Genomic DNA, 19768 nt, shown 5'->3' with positions numbered 1-19768 from the left:
CTGTCTCGTAATCATATTCAGGAGCTGCACGCTGCAGTGCTGCGTCTGATGACCCCCACCCCACCCCCACCCCTGACTCTGCTGTCAGCGATTGGTTGAAGTTTACCATCAGTCTGGCTTCTCCCATGATACTGAAGGCCATGCATTCCCCCCCTGGCCTTCAACCACACGTGTACATACTTGTTTTTATGCCTGATTATTGATGAATTGCGTGCAAACTCTGCACAAACCATTATCATCAGGGCTGTGAGTAACTAGGGACATTTACAAGTGAGGTATGACATCTTCAATAATGTTTGTGTGATTTTATTTAGGTAAAACTTAAAAATACATGTTGAAACCATAAGGCTCGTCGGTACGAACACCAGTTCTACTTTTTGGAATACAGAAATAATATGTGATTTGTATCTTAAAAAGCTCATGTATGACAAAGATTTAGATATAAAGACAAATGATGGTTAAATTATTACAGTCTGTGGATACTAAATACAATAATAAAGCAAGGCAGTGACTAACAGTCGCATTTTTGGGGGGGGGGGGGAGCAACAATAAAATTCCCATTAAAGATATCACATTACAACATTGCACTCACATTTCTTACAGGACAAATTTGCCATGATAGACTATAAAATATCTCCCAAAGGCACTGAGAGTGTGTATTTCCTGTTGTTTTCATAGTGACACTGAATGTGTGGGTTTCAGCGGTAGTCTTCCAAGCTTTCATTGTACTGAGGTGAGCACTAGAATTGGCTTGCATCCGGCATCCAACAACTTTGTGTCCTATTTGAGATTTCTACTAAACGTGTTTGTTAATCCACTGTAATTCCAGACTTTGGCTTGTGCTGCTGTGTACAGAGGTTTGGGAGTGAATGATGAGCGATGCTGGTTAGATGTGCTGTGAAAGTGTGAGGAACTCCTCCCGGGTCTTAGGATCTTTTAGGTAAACTCCCAACATGGTGCTCGTCACTGTGCGGCTGTTCATTTTCTGGACGCCACGCATGACCATGCACATGTGCCTGCAAACACACGCACACACACACACACACACACACACACACACACACAGAGAATTTTAGCTACTTCGAGGATTCACCTGAAGAAACACGTTTTCAAGAATCTCTTCAAATTTTGTTCATGAAAAAACGAAATTTTTAAGAATGGCACTAATTTGCCATCCTCCCCAGAGTCAGACAAGAAGATACACTCCTGTGTGAGGAAGCTGAGACCCACAGAGACTGACTGCTAGTTAGCTTAGCACAATGAATGGTAGTGGACAGGCAGGTTAGCAAACCCCAACATGTTTGCGTACATTAATAAAAATGAGTTGTACATCAAATTTGCTCTGGAATTTTTTTTATTTATTTATTTTTTAAACGGGACATTTTAATTTTATCCAGACAGATAATTGCAACCACTTTCCTGACTGGGTGCAATGATTGGACGCAGCGCCTCAAAAGTCCTCTTGTAACTGAAGCCAACGAAGGATTTGTTGATGACAAGAAGAGCTACAGCTACTGCCTATCCGGCCGACTTCATCAGACAGGATAAAGGGGAATGGCTTCTGGACAAACCTGAAACCTGATCCAGATCCGTTTGAACCAGAAAACACAGAGGAGGAGCTACAGATTTGGAGGCTGAACAGGCAAGACAGGTATGCTAACTTGCCCATCCGCTACCATTCATTGTTCTCAGCTAACTAGCAGTCAGCTGGTCTCTATGGGTCTCAGCTCCATGAGAGGGAAGGGTATCTACCTTCTTGTACCCCTTCTGGGTCTGGGGAGGATGGCAAAAAAAGAAAAAGGAAAAAAAAAAGGATATTTCCCAAAGTCATCTGTAATGATGATGATGTGTGTGTGTGTGTGTGTGTGTGTGTGCGTGTGTGTTGTGTACTCACGCTGCCTCAATAACCACAGCTACACCTTTAGGCTGCAGAGCCTCGGATATTCCCATGGCAATCTGCTTGGTAAGACGCTCTTGAACTGAGAGAAAACACAAGATTGGATGCACGATACACAAGATTTTGAACGACTTCCTGAAGACGAGTGCTGTGATGATGTGCTATGTTATTTCCTCACTCACCTTGAAGCCTTCGACTGAAGATCTCCACAATCCTGTCAATAAAGCATAATAACGGGTAATCTTTTCACAACTTATCATATCTTTAAAAAAAACACATTGATAAGCTTATTGAATTACAAAATTGTCAGTGAGTTTTCACTGAAACCTTTATTTCTCAGTCTAAGAAACATGACATACCCCCCCCCCCCCCACCAACACACACACACACACACACACAGCTTCTGTTACTTGGCTTTGCCCTGCTGTACATAAATACAGTAACCAAACTAGAATGATAAGGACTTCGTATCAGGTCTGACAGGCTGGCATTAGTCCCTCAAACTGCGATTCACGCTACAGAACGCTCTGAATGTGTCGCGCAAGGTTCGACGACAAAGCTTCTCTGAAAACTCAGTGACTGCTTTTGTTCTGGCTTTCAGAAATGGTGCGATATTTTAGGAAGGGGAGAGAGGTCAGACAGAGAGGCTGTGATAATAACTGGTGATTCCCACAGGTCCGTAGGGATTTTCTCATGGCTTGAGAGCGGATAGAGTTTATGCTTGTGTCTGTGAGTGTGCTTGATGAGGGGGACTAGATGATGGCCAGCGGGCTTAGACTCTAAGCCTCCAGGTCAATGCACTAAGACAACAGAAGAACGCAGCCACCCGGCAGTAACACTAGAAACATACAGCCACAGTGACAGAGTATAGTGTGTGTGCTTTGTTACCTTGCCAGCTTGCTCAGTCCCACCACTTTTTTGTTAGGAATATACCCGATGTGAACCTGGAATGAGATGCCAGCCAGATAGAGCAGAGGTCACCCAATCAGAATAAAGGCCAGTAAACATTAGCAGTACTTCAGTAGTAAACTTACAGATAACTAAGCACACACATGCGCAGGCGCAGGAACATGAGCATGAGCTTGCAGAAATGCTACAACTCAAGTCCGCTATTTATGTCTATTTTTATTTCTTTTTTAGCCCAATGACACCTTAAAACTCCCTTCTTAGTGTACACACCACATGCACACGTACACACCTTGCCAAAAAAGGGTACCAGGTGATGCTCGCACAGGGAAAACATGTCAATGTCCTTCACAATCACCATCTCATCGTGGTCTTCGTCAAATATGGCGTTGTTTAAAATGTCTGGGAAAGAGGTAAATTCACTTTAACTGAAAGGGGAAATGCAAGATTGTGCAAAAAAAAAAAGAGGCCAGGTGAGTTTGATTGAAAAGAATTCAAAGTTTTTACAGGAAAATTGTGATTATTATATGTAAGTATTACAACCACAAGCTCCACAAGTCTACACGGACATTTTGGTCTGTAATTGCATTGATAGAAATAACATTGTGGAATATTTAACTTCACCACATTATGTGTTGGGGGGGGGGGGCACATATTTAACTATTCAGCCAAATAACACCACAAACTCGGGACTTAAAGACGACGCTTCCAGGGTTTATAACATTTGTAACATACGGGAATTTAAGAGTGACCTGGATCTCACGGCCGTTAGGTTAAACAGATAAAGTCAGTGTAATAAAAGCATCCTCCTCCAGTGGGATCGCCGCAGTGGCGTCTGTTGACTCACCGTCCACCGTCTCATGGTAGCCCTTGGTCAGGAACTGCATGGCCTTGGCGGCGCGCAGAGGTGTGCGCAGCAGCCCCTGCCGGTCCGCGTCCTCCCCGAGCTCCCGCAGGATGCTGGTGTACGCGGCTTCCAGCGCGGGTAAGCGGCACTTGTCCTCCGCTTCTTTGCGGGATTTCTCGTGTTTGCGGAGCACCGCGACCGACTTCTTGGCGTCGATGATGAGGTCGCTGAAGTTGTTGTTGCAGTGGAACTCCTCCACGGGGTCCTTGAACTCTCCGTTGCAGTGGCCGTTCATGTCGGTGCGCTTGAGGTTGAGGCCTGAGGTTGCGAGGGAGAAACCGGCGGGTCTGCAGCTGCTCCCGATGCGCACGGCATTTTTAAAGGCGCTGCACTGAGATGTGTCAAAACAGAAGTTCAGTGTGCGCGCGCACACACACACACACACACACACACACACACACACACACACACACACACACACACACACACACCCCACCCCAAGAAGTAGCGCATACAACCGAATTTTCTGCATCCGTTATCACTTGACGCACACGGTATAATCACTCGCCTCCATTCACTGGGATTGGGGGTCAAACAGAAACACGGTCGCCTCTCTCACGCATGACTTCACGTGGAGCTGACATCTTTTTTTTTTTTTCCCTTTTCCTCTCCTCAGCCCATTATCTTCCTTTTTTTTTAAAGCTAACTTTCATTCAACGTCACTCCTGTGTGGAATCTTTAAGTCACGCAGAAGCCCTCCAAAATAGAAACAAGATACACATGTGCTTAAGGAATTCTACCAAATGTGTGGAAGGCTGTTAGGGCCAGAAATTGGGGGAGAGGAGGATTAGAGGGCAACAGAGTCAAAATAAAGAGAAGGAAGTGGAGATATTTTAAGAAAAAAAGTCCAGTGACATCCACTTGGCAAAGTATAAAACCTGTTTTTTTTCATACCCCTAAAATTTTGCAAGTTTATATATCACGTTTCATTGCGACTGAGCTCCCATTATGTTGCACCAGACGTGGAGAGGTGGAGTCTAGCCAGCCCCTATTCATGGTTTCAACATCTTGTGTCTCCCTATATCTTCTGACATTGGGCCCTTCTCACCTCTAACATGTTATTGGAAAGTGCTGATGGGAAATATATTACACTGCAACAAGGTAACTGCCACCTCTGCGCCCTAAGCCTGGCATGCTATGCAGTGACAATAAAGGCTTTTGATTTGATTTGACATTTCAAAAATTGTTCTTTTCCATTGAGATGTGTAGTAATTATGTGCAAGATCTGCGTGATTAATTTTGAACAATTGTGTAATTATACACTGTGTTGGGTTTTCTTTTGTTTTTATTTTAACTTTAATGTTTGAGAATGATTTTAAATTTTTATATATATATTTTGTCATATCATTTATAAGGATAAAATCTTCTTCCCAGCTCTGAGTCATAACTTTGACTTTATATCAATTCATTTTGACTTTTAATTTCATTGTTATGACTTTGTATATTATTATTTATTCAGGGTTAATCTCATAAATTGTACTTTTGTCTCGAAATTTTAGATATTTTTAAAAAATCTGATATTTTATGTCTGCTTCAATATCACATTCTCAACTTTTTATTTTATAATCCGAACTTTTGAACGTCAAAATAAAAAAATGATTATTACAAAAATATTTGCTTTTTTTTTTTACATAGCTGTTTCATGGTAACAGGATGTCATTAAACAAATCAACCCAAGATAACGGCATAAAAAAACAAACGCCTGAACGGCCTTTCACGGCTTCCGTACAGAATTTAAATTCAATTATTTTCTGATCAATTTTTATAATATTGAGATTCCTGGCGGAAGTGGTCTTCCACAGGATTTCGTCTCAGATTTTTTTTTCTCCCACGGCAACACACGATGCTACGTAATTTCCTGTTTCCCCACGCCACTGGCGGGAGATTCCAGCATGGCGGTGCAACCCAAACAGAACCTGTCCATGGACAGCGCGTCCGAACATGGCTTTTTAAACTTTTTCTTCTCCATGCAGGAGAAACCGGACACTACCTTCAGGATATTCGACCGGAACGACTACTATACCGTTCACGGAAAAGACGCCATATTCGCGGCGAAGGAGGTTTTCAAGACGAATGGAGTCATCAAGCATTTGGGCTCAGGTAACTTAGCCTGCTTAGCTTGGCTCAGACCTTAGCCTGCTAAATGGCTCGTCTCCCGCTGACTGTACACCGTAGACTTTGTCAATAATAAGACGTTAACTGTCGGCTAATTCAGTGACGTTGACGTTAGCTAGCTACTGAGGAGTCTGCTAGCTTCCGACGTGAGGTTATTCCACACATTTTTTGAATCGCTGTTAGCAGTGAGATCTTGGTGTGTACTTCTCGTGCCCCATTACAGTAATACGATAGATAAATATTTGTAAATGCAGGACTTAGATATGCAATAGTAATGCAGTACTGTAACGCTGTTTGCACTATTAATAAAATAACTTCATAAACCCTAGAGACTCAGATCCATGATTGCCCCTCACCTTTGCAGCATGAGTGCACCTGAAGGGAATTGACTCCATGCTGCCCTTTGACACGCCCCATTTGTGTCGCTGTTTTAACTTCTGTTTATACATTGAATCTAGGCTGCAACGTGTTTATTGTGAATATTTGATTTTTAACACAAGGGAAAGTGAAATAGCCTATAAAACTGTCTGCAGGGAGCAGCAAGCTGGAGAGTGTTGTCCTCAGCAAGCTGAACTTTGAGGCCTTCGTCAAAGACCTGCTGCTGGTGAGGCAGTACAGGGTGGAGGTGTACAGGAACCACGGCAAGAGCAGCAAGGAGCACGACTGGAGGGTCGAGTACAAGGTTGCTCTTTGTTTTGATGTATTTCGGGGTTCGTCAGACATCTCTTGACGTGGCAATGAATGTGACTCCATCAACTACTGAGGTTTTCTACGTTCCTCCAAGTAAACTAATCATTGTGACGCTCGTTTTTGACAGCCATGTTAAAATTTCTTACCTACCAGTACCCTTTCCTGCAAAACGAGTTCACTTGCACAACAGAACGTTCACTGGAACGACTCATCTAATATTCTTTAAAGATGGAGAAGATTTCTCAGAAATCATTTTGCTTCTGTTAAGCTTCCAATCCGCCTGGTATCGACAAGATCCCCTGAATTCCGGCGAGGTTTGATGTCTTTTTGCACCGATGTGTGGGCGGATCAGAGCGCCTTCGCAGGTGGCAATGACCAGAGTTTATCTGTCGGTGTTGCAGAAACAGGAAGGATTTCACGTGTCCTCAGAGATGGTGTGATGACCAACGAAGAGACTTACATGAATGAAGATGCTTATGATCCCCCCCCCCCCCTTGGCACATGAAGGGGACACGATGAACAAATAAAACACACCATACAATCAGCAAACAAAAAACATTGCTGTCGGTTTCAGTTCTTGTCAAAATTATTTTATTGAACATGGGCACCGATATCAGCCTGGAATTTCACAATTGGCAACATCCTTTTTTTTATGTCGATTTGCAAATTATAATAAGTTTCTTGATTTGTTTATTTATTTTTTGCTAAATGTGCAAAAAAGTTTAGTTTTAAACACACACGCTCAAAGCATGTGACATCGTCACAGGGACACGAGACGTGCAGACATGTTCACCAGTGTCAGTTCCTCCTGTCTCTGTTATTCCCTCCAAACTCAGGCTTCTCCTGGAAACCTGACCCAGTTCGAGGAGATCCTGTTTGGCGGTGGAACCGGTGCAGAAGGCTGCGCGGGAGTTGTAGCCGTGCGCTTTGCTTCAGGAGCTGACGGGCAGCGCGTAGTGGGGGTGGGCTATGTGGACGCCGCGCAGAGGACGATGGGAGTTTGTGAGTTTCCAGACAACGAGATCTACTCCAACCTGGAATCCCTGCTGGTCCAAATTAGCCCCAAAGAGTGTCTCTTAGCTCAGGGTGACGGCAACGCTGATGGCAATAAACTTCGAGAGGTTTGTGGAATTTGGTTTATCTTGTTGAAATGTTGTTTTCGTGCGGCGCGCTCCCACACAATGATTCACACAGACTATAGTGAATAGAATTAACCTGTGTGACCAGTTAATACCTGCACCCACCCGCACCACCTGGCTCACAGAACCGGGAGTCAGGCGACCATTCGACCGCACCCACAAATCCTCCACCAAATAATTAACGGACAACTTGTTTGACACTGTCTTAATTGTCTCATAGCTTCAAAACAAGCTGCAAACTCAAGATATGACTTTGGAAATATTCCTGGAAAGTTATGAGCTCACAATGTCGGGGTTCAATCTTCAGCGCTTGGGGGTGACTGATGGTACGTCACCATAACCGTGACTACGACGATAACGGAACCCAGCTGTGTTTCTGCGCCCATCTATATACCATAAGACAATTAATCATCCATATCCATATTTCTATACAAGACTAAAATCTTGAATCATGTATTTATACGCTGAATTGTGGTCTCAGTTTCACAGAATGATAAAGTATTTATGGTTAAATATGGCCGTGCGTGCCTGGTATTCTGCAGGTGCTTTTTTTTTAATGTTATATAATACAGCATGCACTCATCCTGGTTTAACAGCACAGAGAGAGTTGGTCACCTTTAGTAAATATACTCCGATGTTGTGCGTCCGTGCAGGTGGTACAGCGCGGCGGCGTGCTGGTCTCTGACAGGAAGAGAGCAGATTTCAGCAGCAAGGACACGGTGCAGGATCTCAACAGGCTGCTACGAGCCAAGAGAGGGGACACGGTGTCCAGCAACACCCTCCCTGAGTTGGACAAACAGGTACACGAAAGATTCCCGTCTGACAATAGAACAGATCAAGTGACATCAGTAAAGATACTCGTGAAGGTAGACAGTCTGTAGCAACACAAAAGAAGCATTCAGCTGGATCTAAACTTGCGAAAGAAATAACCGTAACTAAATAGGACATTCATTTAAAAATCTTTGGTAGCTTGATACTCGCTGAAGAACACCATGAGCTCAGTTACGGCTGTCTTCTTACCCTCCAGTTCTTGTACCTGATGTGAGAACTTCTCACAAAATGATACTCTAGCACAGGGGTCACCAACCTTTTTGAAACTGAGAGCTACTTCATGGGTACCAATTTGAAAGGCTCTCCTGAAATAACAAATTTGCTCAGTTTGCCTTTTGTTATACACTATTAATAGTGATCAATGACACTCATCTATGTGAAGACACTGATCACGTGAATGATTTGTCACAAAAATCATCAACAATGACAAAAGGTGGGAAACGGATATCAATATTCAGCACTTTATTAATCTCGGTCATTGTTAAATTTGCAGATGATCACTTACGTCACTGCGTATTTCATAGGAAAAACGTCCCATTTTCACTCGCCACTGACAAACCCTTTTAACAAATCATGAACTGTGTTGCACCATGTTTATCAATTATGTCATGTGTCATACCTGATTAACTTGCGTAATTATTGTTTCAAAAATACATGTAAAAGAAACAGTTAATGAATAAAGACGGCTAACAATGAATTTTACAATTTTAATATATCTTCAACAACAAACACGGAGAACCCTAGGCGTGATCACCCTAGGTGTCACGTAATGTTAAAGAAAAATTGAATTACATATTTTTTTTAAAGAAATCGGTTCGCTTTTTGAACTGATGACGGACTTTGGAGAGGGTGGGGATTAGATCGGTTCCAGTTTTCTTGCCTTGAAGTACAGTGTTAGCGATTATCACCATTGCTTCTTTGACAACAACTCCGTCTGAAAAGGCCTTCTTCTGCTTGATCAGAAAATGTGCAGCTCTAAACGAGGCTTCGGTTGCTTTTTGTGACTTTTTCGCCGGCCTCGTGAAAAAAAAAGACTGTTGCTTACCCAAAGCCGCCTTAAGCTCACGTCGTGCGCTTCCCGGTGGGTAGTTAGCATGGTAGCTTTTACGACACGTAGTTAAGTGTCTCTCCACATTGTGCCGCTTTGACGTCGCCACACTCGCCCCGAAAATGAGACACGCAGGTTTCTTTCACAGTTGTAAAGGAGAACTCCTCCTCCCATCTGTTGTGAAAGTGATAAGTTTTCTTTCTTTTTTCTGCCATGTTTTTGGGGTAAGAAGATTCTGTGTCCATCTGCGCTGCGCCTGCTAGCTTACTCTCCACTAGCACCGGTTTTGTCACGCGCACAATACTGACCTTTGAACTCGAGTAGGTCAGAGTTCACCTAAACTTATCTAAAGTTCACATGTAATGAACATATTTTTAAGATATTGTCATTTTTTAAAATCTATATAAACGCAAGTGTGATTGAAAAAGAATAGCAATAGAATAAAATAAAATGTTAGACGCAGCTCACTAGTGAGTTGTGCTATTTTTAGAAAAGGCCTGCAGGCGACTCATGTGGTCCTTGGGGGGCGACCTGGTGCCCGCGGGCACCGTGTTGGTGACCCCTGCTCTGGCATGACCTCTTTGTGTTGTACTTGTGTGTGTGTGTGTGTGTGTGTGTGTGTGTGTGTGTGTGTGTGTGTACATACATGCATGTGTTTGATTCACAGGTGGCCATGTCATGCTTGGCTGCAGTGGTTCGGTACCTTGAACTCCTCTCTGACGAGTCCAACTTCAACTCCTTCAGTCTGACCACGTTGGACCTGGGCCAGTACATGAGGCTGGACAACGCTGCTGTCAGGGCGCTTAACCTCTTCCAGGTCAGTGGACTGGAGCTCCCGTCTCTCTGCTGCTAATTCCGTGTTCGGTTTACTTTGGAACTGGGAATGGCGGCGTCACATCCGAATTGACAGTATTCCGGTCGCAGAGTTAACAATAACGTCGCTGCTGTTTGCTGTAGCAGTTGATAGCAACTCTCTACACTGCGTTTTGTGAGCCCAAACGGCGTAGTAACACAGCTGCAGATAAATTATGAACACTACAATGGACTTAATGTGACAAAATTTGACATGAAAGTGCTAAAAACATCATACTTTTGACATGTTCACAAGAACAGCTATTTTGAATTGTGATCCCGGGGTTTGTCGGGTAGACCAACCTTGGGGGGGGGGGGGGGGGTACAAAACGCACTCGCCTGCACCATCTTGGCTTGGGTCATCAGTCAGGTTCCCACATAACATTCATCTGTGCCCTTGAAATGTTTGATGTCATGTCTAACTGTAGACTGTCGTCGTCATTTTTGGGAGATTCTCACCTTTAACACACTCTTGTTTTGCCTGATACTCAAATCCTACAAATAGAGGACGTAAATGACAGTTTGTTTAAAATGAAAAAGAAAAGTGCATTAGCCACTGCAGCTAGCTGTAGCGGACTAGCGGTAAGGAGGAGCCCTGTCCTAGAAGTTGAATATTAATGTTGGTATTGGTGTTAATCCTGGATTTGAGGTGTCTGCTACGACCTCAGAGAAGTACGTCCGTGCTCATCCTGCACTATCAGACCACTGTCTTAGGTTACCTTGCTCATATGTGGCCCATTGTTTCTGTCAGAACCGTCCTATAGGTGCTGGCCAATTCAGCCAGGCACTTCTCAGGCTTAGATCCGTATTGACACAATAGCATTATGATGCCAATCTTCCATTTCTGTGCATCCCAGTGGAGCTCATTTGAGTATCTTGAACTCATTTTCACAGTAAAGAAACCAATGCTTAAGGGACAAAGGTCCGGCAAAATAAATATCCAGACTTGACAGGTGAATAAAAAGTCGTCTTCTGGTTCGGCTACTCAGGACTTCCTGTTCGGACCGAGACGGATCACCTGTTAGCCCATTTGTTAAAACCATTGTTTACCCTCAAAAAGAAAGAGCACCCCTAATACGTCTGCCTCAGCACCGAGATACGTCTGATTGTTCCATTCTTAATGTGATGTCTCTGGAGTCCTGGGGGTCAGATTTCACTGTCACCTCACATACACACAGTATCTGCCCTGTTCTTGATATTGCAATGCAGTCGGGAACCCCCTGTACACGATCATAGCTGATATTTGTTGTCTTTTGTAGTTGTATTTATGAATGATTTGTTTTTTCTTTTTTGGGAATGAAACATTGATATGTTGGGCACTTGTTGTACTTCAGGGTTCCCCTGATGACACCAGTGGAGCTCATTCATTGGCAGGTCTGCTGAACAAGTGCCGCACACCTCAGGGTCAGAGGCTCGTCAGCCAGTGGATCAAACAGCCGCTCATGGACAAAAGCAAAATAGAGGAGAGGTAACCAGTGTTTCCACGTGTGTCTTGTTGTGTTTGATCGTAGCCAGCAAATGTTTAGCTCTAAACATCAACTGGTCCCTTCCCGATTCGCTGGGGTTTGTTTTTTCTAATGTGTGTGTGATTGTTGTTGTCAAATATTGTTTTTTTTTGGTGGCTTTTCTAAAATAGATTGTGACCAAACTTGCATGGTTGAATTTTTATTTTTTTTTATTTTTTTGGCGGTAAACTTGCAGGAACTGGCACGTAGTGTGGCGTAGATTAGCGCCACAGAATTGACGTCACCTCTACAAAATGGCGACTCCCGCATCGGAGAAGAAAATGCAACTTTTTCCCAACATTTTGCAGTGAAACTGCGGACTGGGAATTTTTGCAAAAATAAAAGCCCCAGCCTTCCTCCTGGAGTTTGGCTGATTTTTGCACTACTTTCCGGGACAGCAGCTTCGCCGTTCTCTGCTATAAGAAGTGCTTACACACTTTTTTCACGTATTATGTTTGTTGATAGTAAAATTCTTCTAAATATGTGTTCAACTACTACCTTTGTGATCAGATCTGCTGAAGACTAATTCAGAGGATGCATTTAAATCTGATTTTTGTGCGGAGGCTGGACCTGGTGGAGAGCTTTGTGTGTGACTCCGAGCTGCGACAGACGTGTCAGGAGGACTTGTTGAGGCGATTTCCTGACCTTCATCGCCTGGCCAAGAAGTTCCACCGTCACACTGCCACCTTGCAGGACTGTTACCGCGTCTACCAGGCTGTGACCCAGATCCCTCCCCTCATCACAGCCCTGGAGAAATACTCAGGTGTACACACACACACACACACACACACACACACACACACACACACACACACCTCCTTGGACTTATGTCTTTGTGAGGACTTTCATTGACATAATCCATTCCCTCAAGCCCCTCACCCTAAACCTAACCATCTCAACTGACTCTAACCTCGACCCTAAAATCAAGTCTTGACCTTGAAACGGCCCTTTGAAGTCGTGAGGACCGGCTAAAATGTCCTCACTTTCCAAAAATGTCCTCACTTTGTTGGTTAAATACGTAGTCTAGTCCTCAATATGTAGCAAGCACAAGAACACACACTCACACTCACGCACGCACACGCAGATGATGTTGTGCTCTCACCCTCATGAGGTTATTCTGAAGACCAAAATCAACATTCACACTGTGTGTGTGTGTGTGTGTGTGTGTGTGTGTGTGTGTGTGTGTGTGTGTGTGTTTTGCAGGTAGCTACGGGGTTCTGTTGGAGGCAGTTTTCCTCTCCCCTCTAAGAGACCTGCAGACTGACTTTGCCAAGTACCAGGAGATGATAGAGACCACTCTGGACATGAACCAGGTCTTCTTCTACTTTGTATTTGTCTCCATCTGGACTAGATTGTTGTTACACGCATTCTATTCATCTCTTGTGCATGCTTTTATGATTGATCTTGTGTGTGTGTGTGTGTGTGTGTGTGTGTGTGTGTATGTGTGTGAAAGATTGAACACCATGAGTTCCTGGTAAAGGCATCATTTGATCCGGCGTTGAGCGAGCTGAGAGATAAGATGGACACACTGGAAAAGAGCATGCAGGCGGTGTTGAACAGTGCAGCAAGGGAATTAGGTGATTTCAACACGCGCACACACACACACACACACACACACACAGACAGACTGTCCTTTTCCATTCTCGCAGGATGGAAAGTTTTTGACTCATCCTTTTAGGGAAATGAAGCAGTTGTCAAATAAAAGGATTCATTCCATAAAACATCAAGAGTTACAGAAGGAGTCCGTCCCAGCTGGAGTCCTCCTCGTCTGTGCTCACCGCTGCCAAACTTAGGGACAAAAATTACTACAAACTGATCGTGAATGTTGCTTCACTTCCTGCCCAGAGAACTACAGACCTCTTACTAAACTAAAGCATCTGCCCAAGGTGAGGCGATAACATGGCACTTTGCTACAATGAGATAGGCTTTATGATGACAAGACAAACTAATGGAGCCCAGATATCTGTTTAGATCGGCTAGACACATACAAATGATGGGGGAGGGTTAAGATCTGTTGGCTCCTCATCTGTTTCTGTCGTATGAGGAAATGATTCAGTATGATATTTGAGAACTTTTCCAAATGCTTTAGAAATAAAGGACTTTTTGTAAATGTCACATAAACTTCTGCTTAAAAAAAACAAAAAATGGGCCGACTGAGTTTTAAACATGACAGCAAGAAATCGCATGTCCCTGATTTACGAATCCACCTTAGGGGAATTATTTTGTCATGAATGCACATTATAATTAACCCTATTGTTGTTTGTCAACAGTATATTTTGTTGCATCTTTATGCATTTTTTTTTTTTAGGCGCTCATGCTCTATTGGCATTATGAATTAATTATTATTATTGTTCTTTTGTGTTAGAGCCCAGTAAGTCCACAGACAGAGTGGAGTGTCTGCTCATATCACATGTTGGTTTGATACTGCCAACACAATCAGTGGCTGTAACTGTAATCGCTGCTTTAGCCTGATCTTCTTTCCATATCTATCAGGCAGTTTTGTGTGTGTGTGTGTGTGAGTGTGTGAGAGAGAGAGAGAGCACGGTTGAGCGAATCAATACGCTTCTTTCAGCTCTACAAAGAAACACGATTTCACGCGTGGCGGTCAACCTTGCTGATGTGGTGGTCTGCCGCAAATGAGTCAGCGAGCGATGGAGACGATATGAGGTTGATCACAAAACATCCAGGATCATTGACACGAGAGTGTGTTTGTGAAATAAATATTTGAAAAGCAGATAAGTTATTTCCTGCTTTAGGTTTATTCAGTAGAACTGAACGTCAACACGTTCCTTTGTTACTGCTTGATCTTTTCCGGTTCTTATAAATAATCATTAAAAAGCTGCCGCCTGTGCAGACCTTCCTTTTCACTGTCAGCTTAACATTCTCTCACCCAACCAATTATTAGGATCTTGCCCCCGTCTGCAATGTCGCACCATGCGAACAATCATCCTCAGACTGATCGCTCCCGGCCCTGCAGCTCCAAGTATCAACACCCAGAAACGATCCAATTACAGAACTGCAAAATATGTTAGTGGTTATGGTATTTTATGTTCATGAAGTTAATTGTGTTAATATGCTTTTCACAAACTTTCTAAACAGCAGACAGCCAAAAACAACAACAACAACAAAAAAACCTCAAAAATATCCCGAGTGGTCACGCCTGGTGTCCCAATCGACTGTTGTTGTGTTCAAGGGACATTTATCCTGAACAATATTAATATAAATGTAATTTTTGCCCTCAAAAAGTCTTAACAGTTCACAAAACAGTAGTGAGTGACCCCTTGAATTATGAAAGCTAAGTGGAAATCGCTGTAGAAAAAAGGTTAGCGAGCCTTTCGTAAACGTTCTCATTCGTCTGGCATCAGAACCGTGTCGACCGTCCCGCCCTCGGCCCCTCTCACTGGATCAGCACACTGCTCGGACTGTGTGATGCTGTAGATTTTTAGCTTTCTAACTCCGAGACCTCAACTATGGGGTAATACTTTTTTTTTTCTTTCTGAAGAACGTTCTTTAAGCGGTTCGCTGTGGTTTGCTGAATTGAGCCCCTTATTGTTTTCCCTCTGCACATATTCGCTTTGCCTTTTATCTCAACAATTTGACATTAAAGTGTGCTGCCGTCATCCCTCTGGTCACAGAAAATTCCTCTGAGTCTCTTTGTCAAATGATCTCTGCCTGCATTCCAGCACCAGCATGATTGTTAAAATACCCTCGAGCTGCTTTACTTTTTCTGGAAGTTACACACGACCGTCACAAGCATCCCTACGAGCATCCTTCGCAATACGGTTTGGTAACAGTCGACTGCTGTAAGTGTGACGGCGTTGTGATGACACGCTCTGTCCCGTGCTTCTGTTGCTACCAGAGACAACCTCAGGCCATCCTGTCGCCAATCTTTTATCTCCCTCCCGTCGGACAGATGCTACCTCTCTGTCACGCGCGTGGCCACCTGTTTCGCTTGGACTGTCAGCCCTTAGTGCATTTCCTCGCCGATGCAAGTCAAAGTTTGAAGCGCTGGATCTACACGCGGAACAGGATGTGTCAGTTAATTAATCCCGACGTGTCGGCAAAAGCCGCTGGCGGGAAGCAACATTTCAGTCCGTATGACCAGTTTGTATTTAACCTGATATCTCAGGAACACCTAGAGGCTTTTTTTTTTTTTCCCTTAAATTTCTAATTTGGGTCAAACGTCCCCGTTACCAAAGGATGAAATGGAAAAACGGTCAAAGGTCACCTCACAGTGGCCAGTATTTGCTCTGTGCTTGTTAATGCCATTTTTCTGGAACGCCTACAGAAATTTTCTTCAAATTTGCCACAATTTGTTCAACAATGTAATTTTTTGTTTGTTTTTGGTGGGGTTAAGGTCACCGTGACAGGTACCTACAGTCATAAAGTGGTTTTCTCAGTGTTTCTAGCGACACAGAAATGTGTTGTCGTCTGCATATACAAGCAAGAAAAGCTCCATTGGCTGATTGCTCGTGATGGATATTCTCATTTTGTACAAACAAAAGAGTAAACAAGAATTTGAAAAAGTACAGGTTGTATTTTAGAACGGTTGTGACGGATTTTTTCGAACTTTTGTAGGCTTGGTTTCTACACCGTAGCCTGCAAACTCTATAAATATTCTGCTTTGTTTGTCAGTACAAAAGAAATTCCTGCTGTTGTAAATAATTTGAAGTTATGTTGAAATCCTCCTTTACTTATTTGAACTTGGGTTTGCGCTGACAAGTGTTAACCCTTTCAGGTCTGGATGCCGGTAAGACGGTGAAGCTGGACTCCAACGCCATGCTGGGTTTCTATCTGAGAGTCACCTGTAAGGAGGAGAAAACTCTGAGGAACAACAAGAAGTTCACCACCCTGGATGTTCAGAAGAACGGCGTGCGCTTCACCAACAGGTCTGGAGCTTCTGAGTTTTCTGTTTGAGGTGGGGATCTCCACACAGGCTCGGTATGTGGAGGTACCACGTCCCCTCAGAGACGCCTGATGTCGCTGAACAAAAGTCTAAATCAGAAAGCGTCTTTGGTCTGGATACAATAACTTTCTCAGTCAAAGTACTTCATCGATGTGTAAACCGCTCAGGGTGGTACTCATCATCGCGGTGGCAGGAGGTGGTGGGAGTTCGTACTTTCTGAAGCCGACATTGACGTTGGTTTGACACTAAGTCTTCAAGCCTGAAGATCTCCGTGGCAACAGTCGGGACTCTTCCTGCCACGTGGAGCCCCGAGCCGCTAAGATTAAAGCATAATGCTAGGTCTGCTTTCATCGATACTCACATTGATAAAGATGACTTCTTCCACTTGGCAAAGGAAGCATTAGTTCCTACATCAGCGCAGCTTCGATGATGATTGCCATCTTTTTTTTAATCTTTTTTTTTTTTTTTATTGGTGCACAAACCAGGTGACAACATAGCTCGCCGCCCAGAAGTACTTCTGCAGAAAGGAGAAGATGATGATGTTTGTCTGAGTGCGATTGTAATGAGATTTGGATGTGAACGCTGGCTATTAATTCCAGGTGTAGATGAATGCGGTCAAGTACTGTTGCAGTCCAATCACAAAAACTGTATTTCAGTGCCGGGTTTAAAAGGGGACATTGTATTACCTTATGTAGAACAACAAATAATAAATCAACCCCTAGTGAAGCGTAACAATGTTTGGTTCTGTGTTAAAAAGCAGAAAGTCAGTGGTGGGGGGTCAGTTTTACTGTGGTAGTTCATATTATCTCTGTCAGAGGGGCCATGGTGCTACCCAGCTTCACCGTCAGCCTCCCGCCCTCTCAGCTGATGACTGCTCTTTGCTTGTGTGTCTTTCCACGTGTTCACAGCAAGCTGAGCTCTCTGAATGAGGAGTACACCAGGAGCAGGGAGGAGTACGAGGAAGCCCAGAACGCCATTGTCAAGGAGATCATCAACATTGCCTCAGGTGGCGAAGCCGATCACATGCTGACCACCGTGTCTCAGCAGCGTGACATTGTTTCGACGGTCTGAAATTTCAATATTTGACTTACATGGAAGTGAGGATCTCTTGATCCCTCAGAATTTCGCTGGTTTTCAGAATCTGTAGTGCAACATTTTAATGCTTTTTTTTTTTAAACCAAAAAAAACAACAACAACAACAAAAAAGCTGAAGTTGACTGTATTTTGAACTTAAAAATCAGAGTTCACTGAAGAGCGTTTGATTCATGTTTTATCCTAACCGGAGTTACCGCCGGACGTTGTTGCTGTCTGACGGGTTTCAATCTTTGAACCACCAGGTTACGTGGACCCCCTCCAGACCCTGAGTGACGTGATAGCACAGCTGGACGCGGTGGTGAGTTTTGCCGTGGCGTCCGTCTCTGCCCCCGTACCATACGTCAGGCCTCGTCTGTTGGCCGACGGCTGCAGGCGAATGGAGCTGCAGCAAGCCAGACATCCCTGCATGGAGACGGACGCAGACACGGCCTTCATCCCCAATGATATCACCTTCATCCAGGGAGAGAAGAGCTTCTATATTATAACTGGTAAACACAGTTGGAATTCTGTAGTTTTTCTGCCATTGCAGCTTCTTGAATTTAAGATATCACAGATGTAATTAGAGCTGATGCAGGAAGTTTTTTTGTTTTTTTTAGAGAACACCCTGATTTGAAAACCACCAGACCAGAAGTGCATCGGTTGCACCTTGAAGAACTTTTAATTTGACGAAATGAAACGATGATTTAAGTCTGCTTTTTTTTTCTTTTTTTTTCAATAATGATCATTCGTCATGTTTAAATCCTTCTCTTGTGTATCTTGTGTTTTGATCTATTGCTTTAAAGGACTTTTTGCTGTATGTGCAAAAGGTGTCCTGTAAATCAGTTTTACTTACTGTACTTACTGAAAATTAGACGACCAAAGATCCAGTGGGTCACCTCACCTTCAGGTAAACCTACGGCAGCCTGCAGGATCATTCTTGTGTGGTGGCATTTTTTCAAAATGTAGCTTCTCAAACATGCAGCAACACAAAATGGTCAAGCAGCACCACACCAGCAACCATCTAGGAATAAAAGCTTGAACCTGTCTGGGAAATGCTAGCCTGCAGTGGCATTGATTACAGCGAGTTAATCGTGCTGCAGGGTCCCAGTAATGGGAAGATCAATGTCGACAGGAAGCTAAAACCGGCCCACAAAATGTCTGTGGATTACTGAGCATTCATGTTTGGACTCGCTTTTTGAATCACAAAGAAGAGATGCAGGAGGAGAAAATATCTTGTTGGGAGATACCTGTTTAAAGTACTTGCAAGGAAAACTATTTGTACAAAATACTTGTTCGTCCTGCGGGACTGGATGGATGTGATGGACTGTGATGCAGGAGGGGAAACTGTCCTCCTGAGCTCCTGACACCTGTTCTCGAAAGTCATAAAACATTTTTTTTGGGGGGGGGGGGGGGGTGAAGTTTCACTTTCATGTTTGTGGGGTTGATCATTGTGGTGGGTCGCTATGACCAGTCTCACCCTGATCCGGTCACAAACAAAACGACCCTGGAGTGTCGGTGTGCGTGTGACCATAACTAATGAGGAAAAGACAGTCCTGTCTGTTGAAGGGGACATTGAGGAAAGAGCAGTCAACCTTATTTCAAACCCTGGTGGTTGAGCAACCTTGAAAAACTGCATGAAATTGCTTTTTATTCATGTGCCTTTTCTGTGACGGACGTGTCTAATTGTTTACATCTAGGAGTCAAAGCAGTTTACATTAACGTCACAACCACTGACCGATAATAAAAAAAGTCATGTGATCAGAGGAGATTAACCGAAATTGATCCGGCTGACAGGTTCATGGCTGTTGTCTTACACTCAGCTGATTGTCTCACTTAAATGCGGATCATTTGGAGTTTGGAAGTCACAGTTGTCTTACCAACAACAATGAGCCTCCTTC

The 19768-nt window shown here is 43.7% G+C and overlaps 2 protein-coding genes across 3 annotated transcripts in view; one reads left to right on the top strand and one right to left on the bottom strand.

Moving 5' to 3' along the window:
- Positions 1 to 285: 285 nt before the first annotated feature.
- gch2 (GTP cyclohydrolase 2) lies at positions 286 to 4225 on the bottom strand. Its single transcript, XM_086196521.1, has 6 exons — positions 3651 to 4225; positions 3096 to 3205; positions 2786 to 2841; positions 2080 to 2111; positions 1895 to 1979; positions 286 to 1016 (listed from the first exon to the last, which is right to left on the bottom strand). Exons 1-6 carry the CDS (start codon positions 4180 to 4182, stop codon positions 887 to 889), a joined length of 945 nt encoding a protein of 314 aa, XP_086052647.1. The 5' UTR covers positions 4183 to 4225; the 3' UTR covers positions 286 to 886.
- msh2 (mutS homolog 2 (E. coli)) overlaps positions 3229 to 19768 on the top strand; it is a 20122-nt gene continuing 3582 nt past the window's right edge. The window contains exons 1-13 of one of the 2 annotated variants that reach the window (XM_086196512.1): positions 3229 to 3276; positions 5684 to 5810; positions 6359 to 6507; positions 7352 to 7636; positions 8308 to 8454; positions 10201 to 10350; positions 11720 to 11853; positions 12454 to 12653; positions 13094 to 13203; positions 13344 to 13467; positions 16629 to 16779; positions 17705 to 17802; positions 18134 to 18379. In XM_086196512.1, the coding sequence (XP_086052638.1) occupies positions 3244 to 3276; positions 5684 to 5810; positions 6359 to 6507; positions 7352 to 7636; positions 8308 to 8454; positions 10201 to 10350; positions 11720 to 11853; positions 12454 to 12653; positions 13094 to 13203; positions 13344 to 13467; positions 16629 to 16779; positions 17705 to 17802; positions 18134 to 18379 (1954 nt within the window). In that variant the 5' untranslated portion in view covers positions 3229 to 3243. Of the gene's footprint in view, positions 3277 to 5575; positions 5811 to 6358; positions 6508 to 7351; positions 7637 to 8307; positions 8455 to 10200; positions 10351 to 11719; positions 11854 to 12453; positions 12654 to 13093; positions 13204 to 13343; positions 13468 to 16628; positions 16780 to 17704; positions 17803 to 18133; positions 18380 to 19768 lie in introns of those variants that run through there. The other variant, XM_086196511.1, reaches the window with a different exon arrangement.

The sequence above is a fragment of the Aulostomus chinensis genome, chromosome 23, assembly GCF_037954235.1.
Source record: "Aulostomus chinensis isolate RoL2024-O1b breed Wild chromosome 23, RoL_Achi_v1.0, whole genome shotgun sequence".
In the NCBI taxonomy this organism is placed as follows: domain Eukaryota; kingdom Metazoa; phylum Chordata; class Actinopteri; order Syngnathiformes; family Aulostomidae; genus Aulostomus; species Aulostomus chinensis.
Note: the sequence above shows the minus strand (reverse complement) of the source record. Positions and strands in the feature narration are given on the sequence as shown.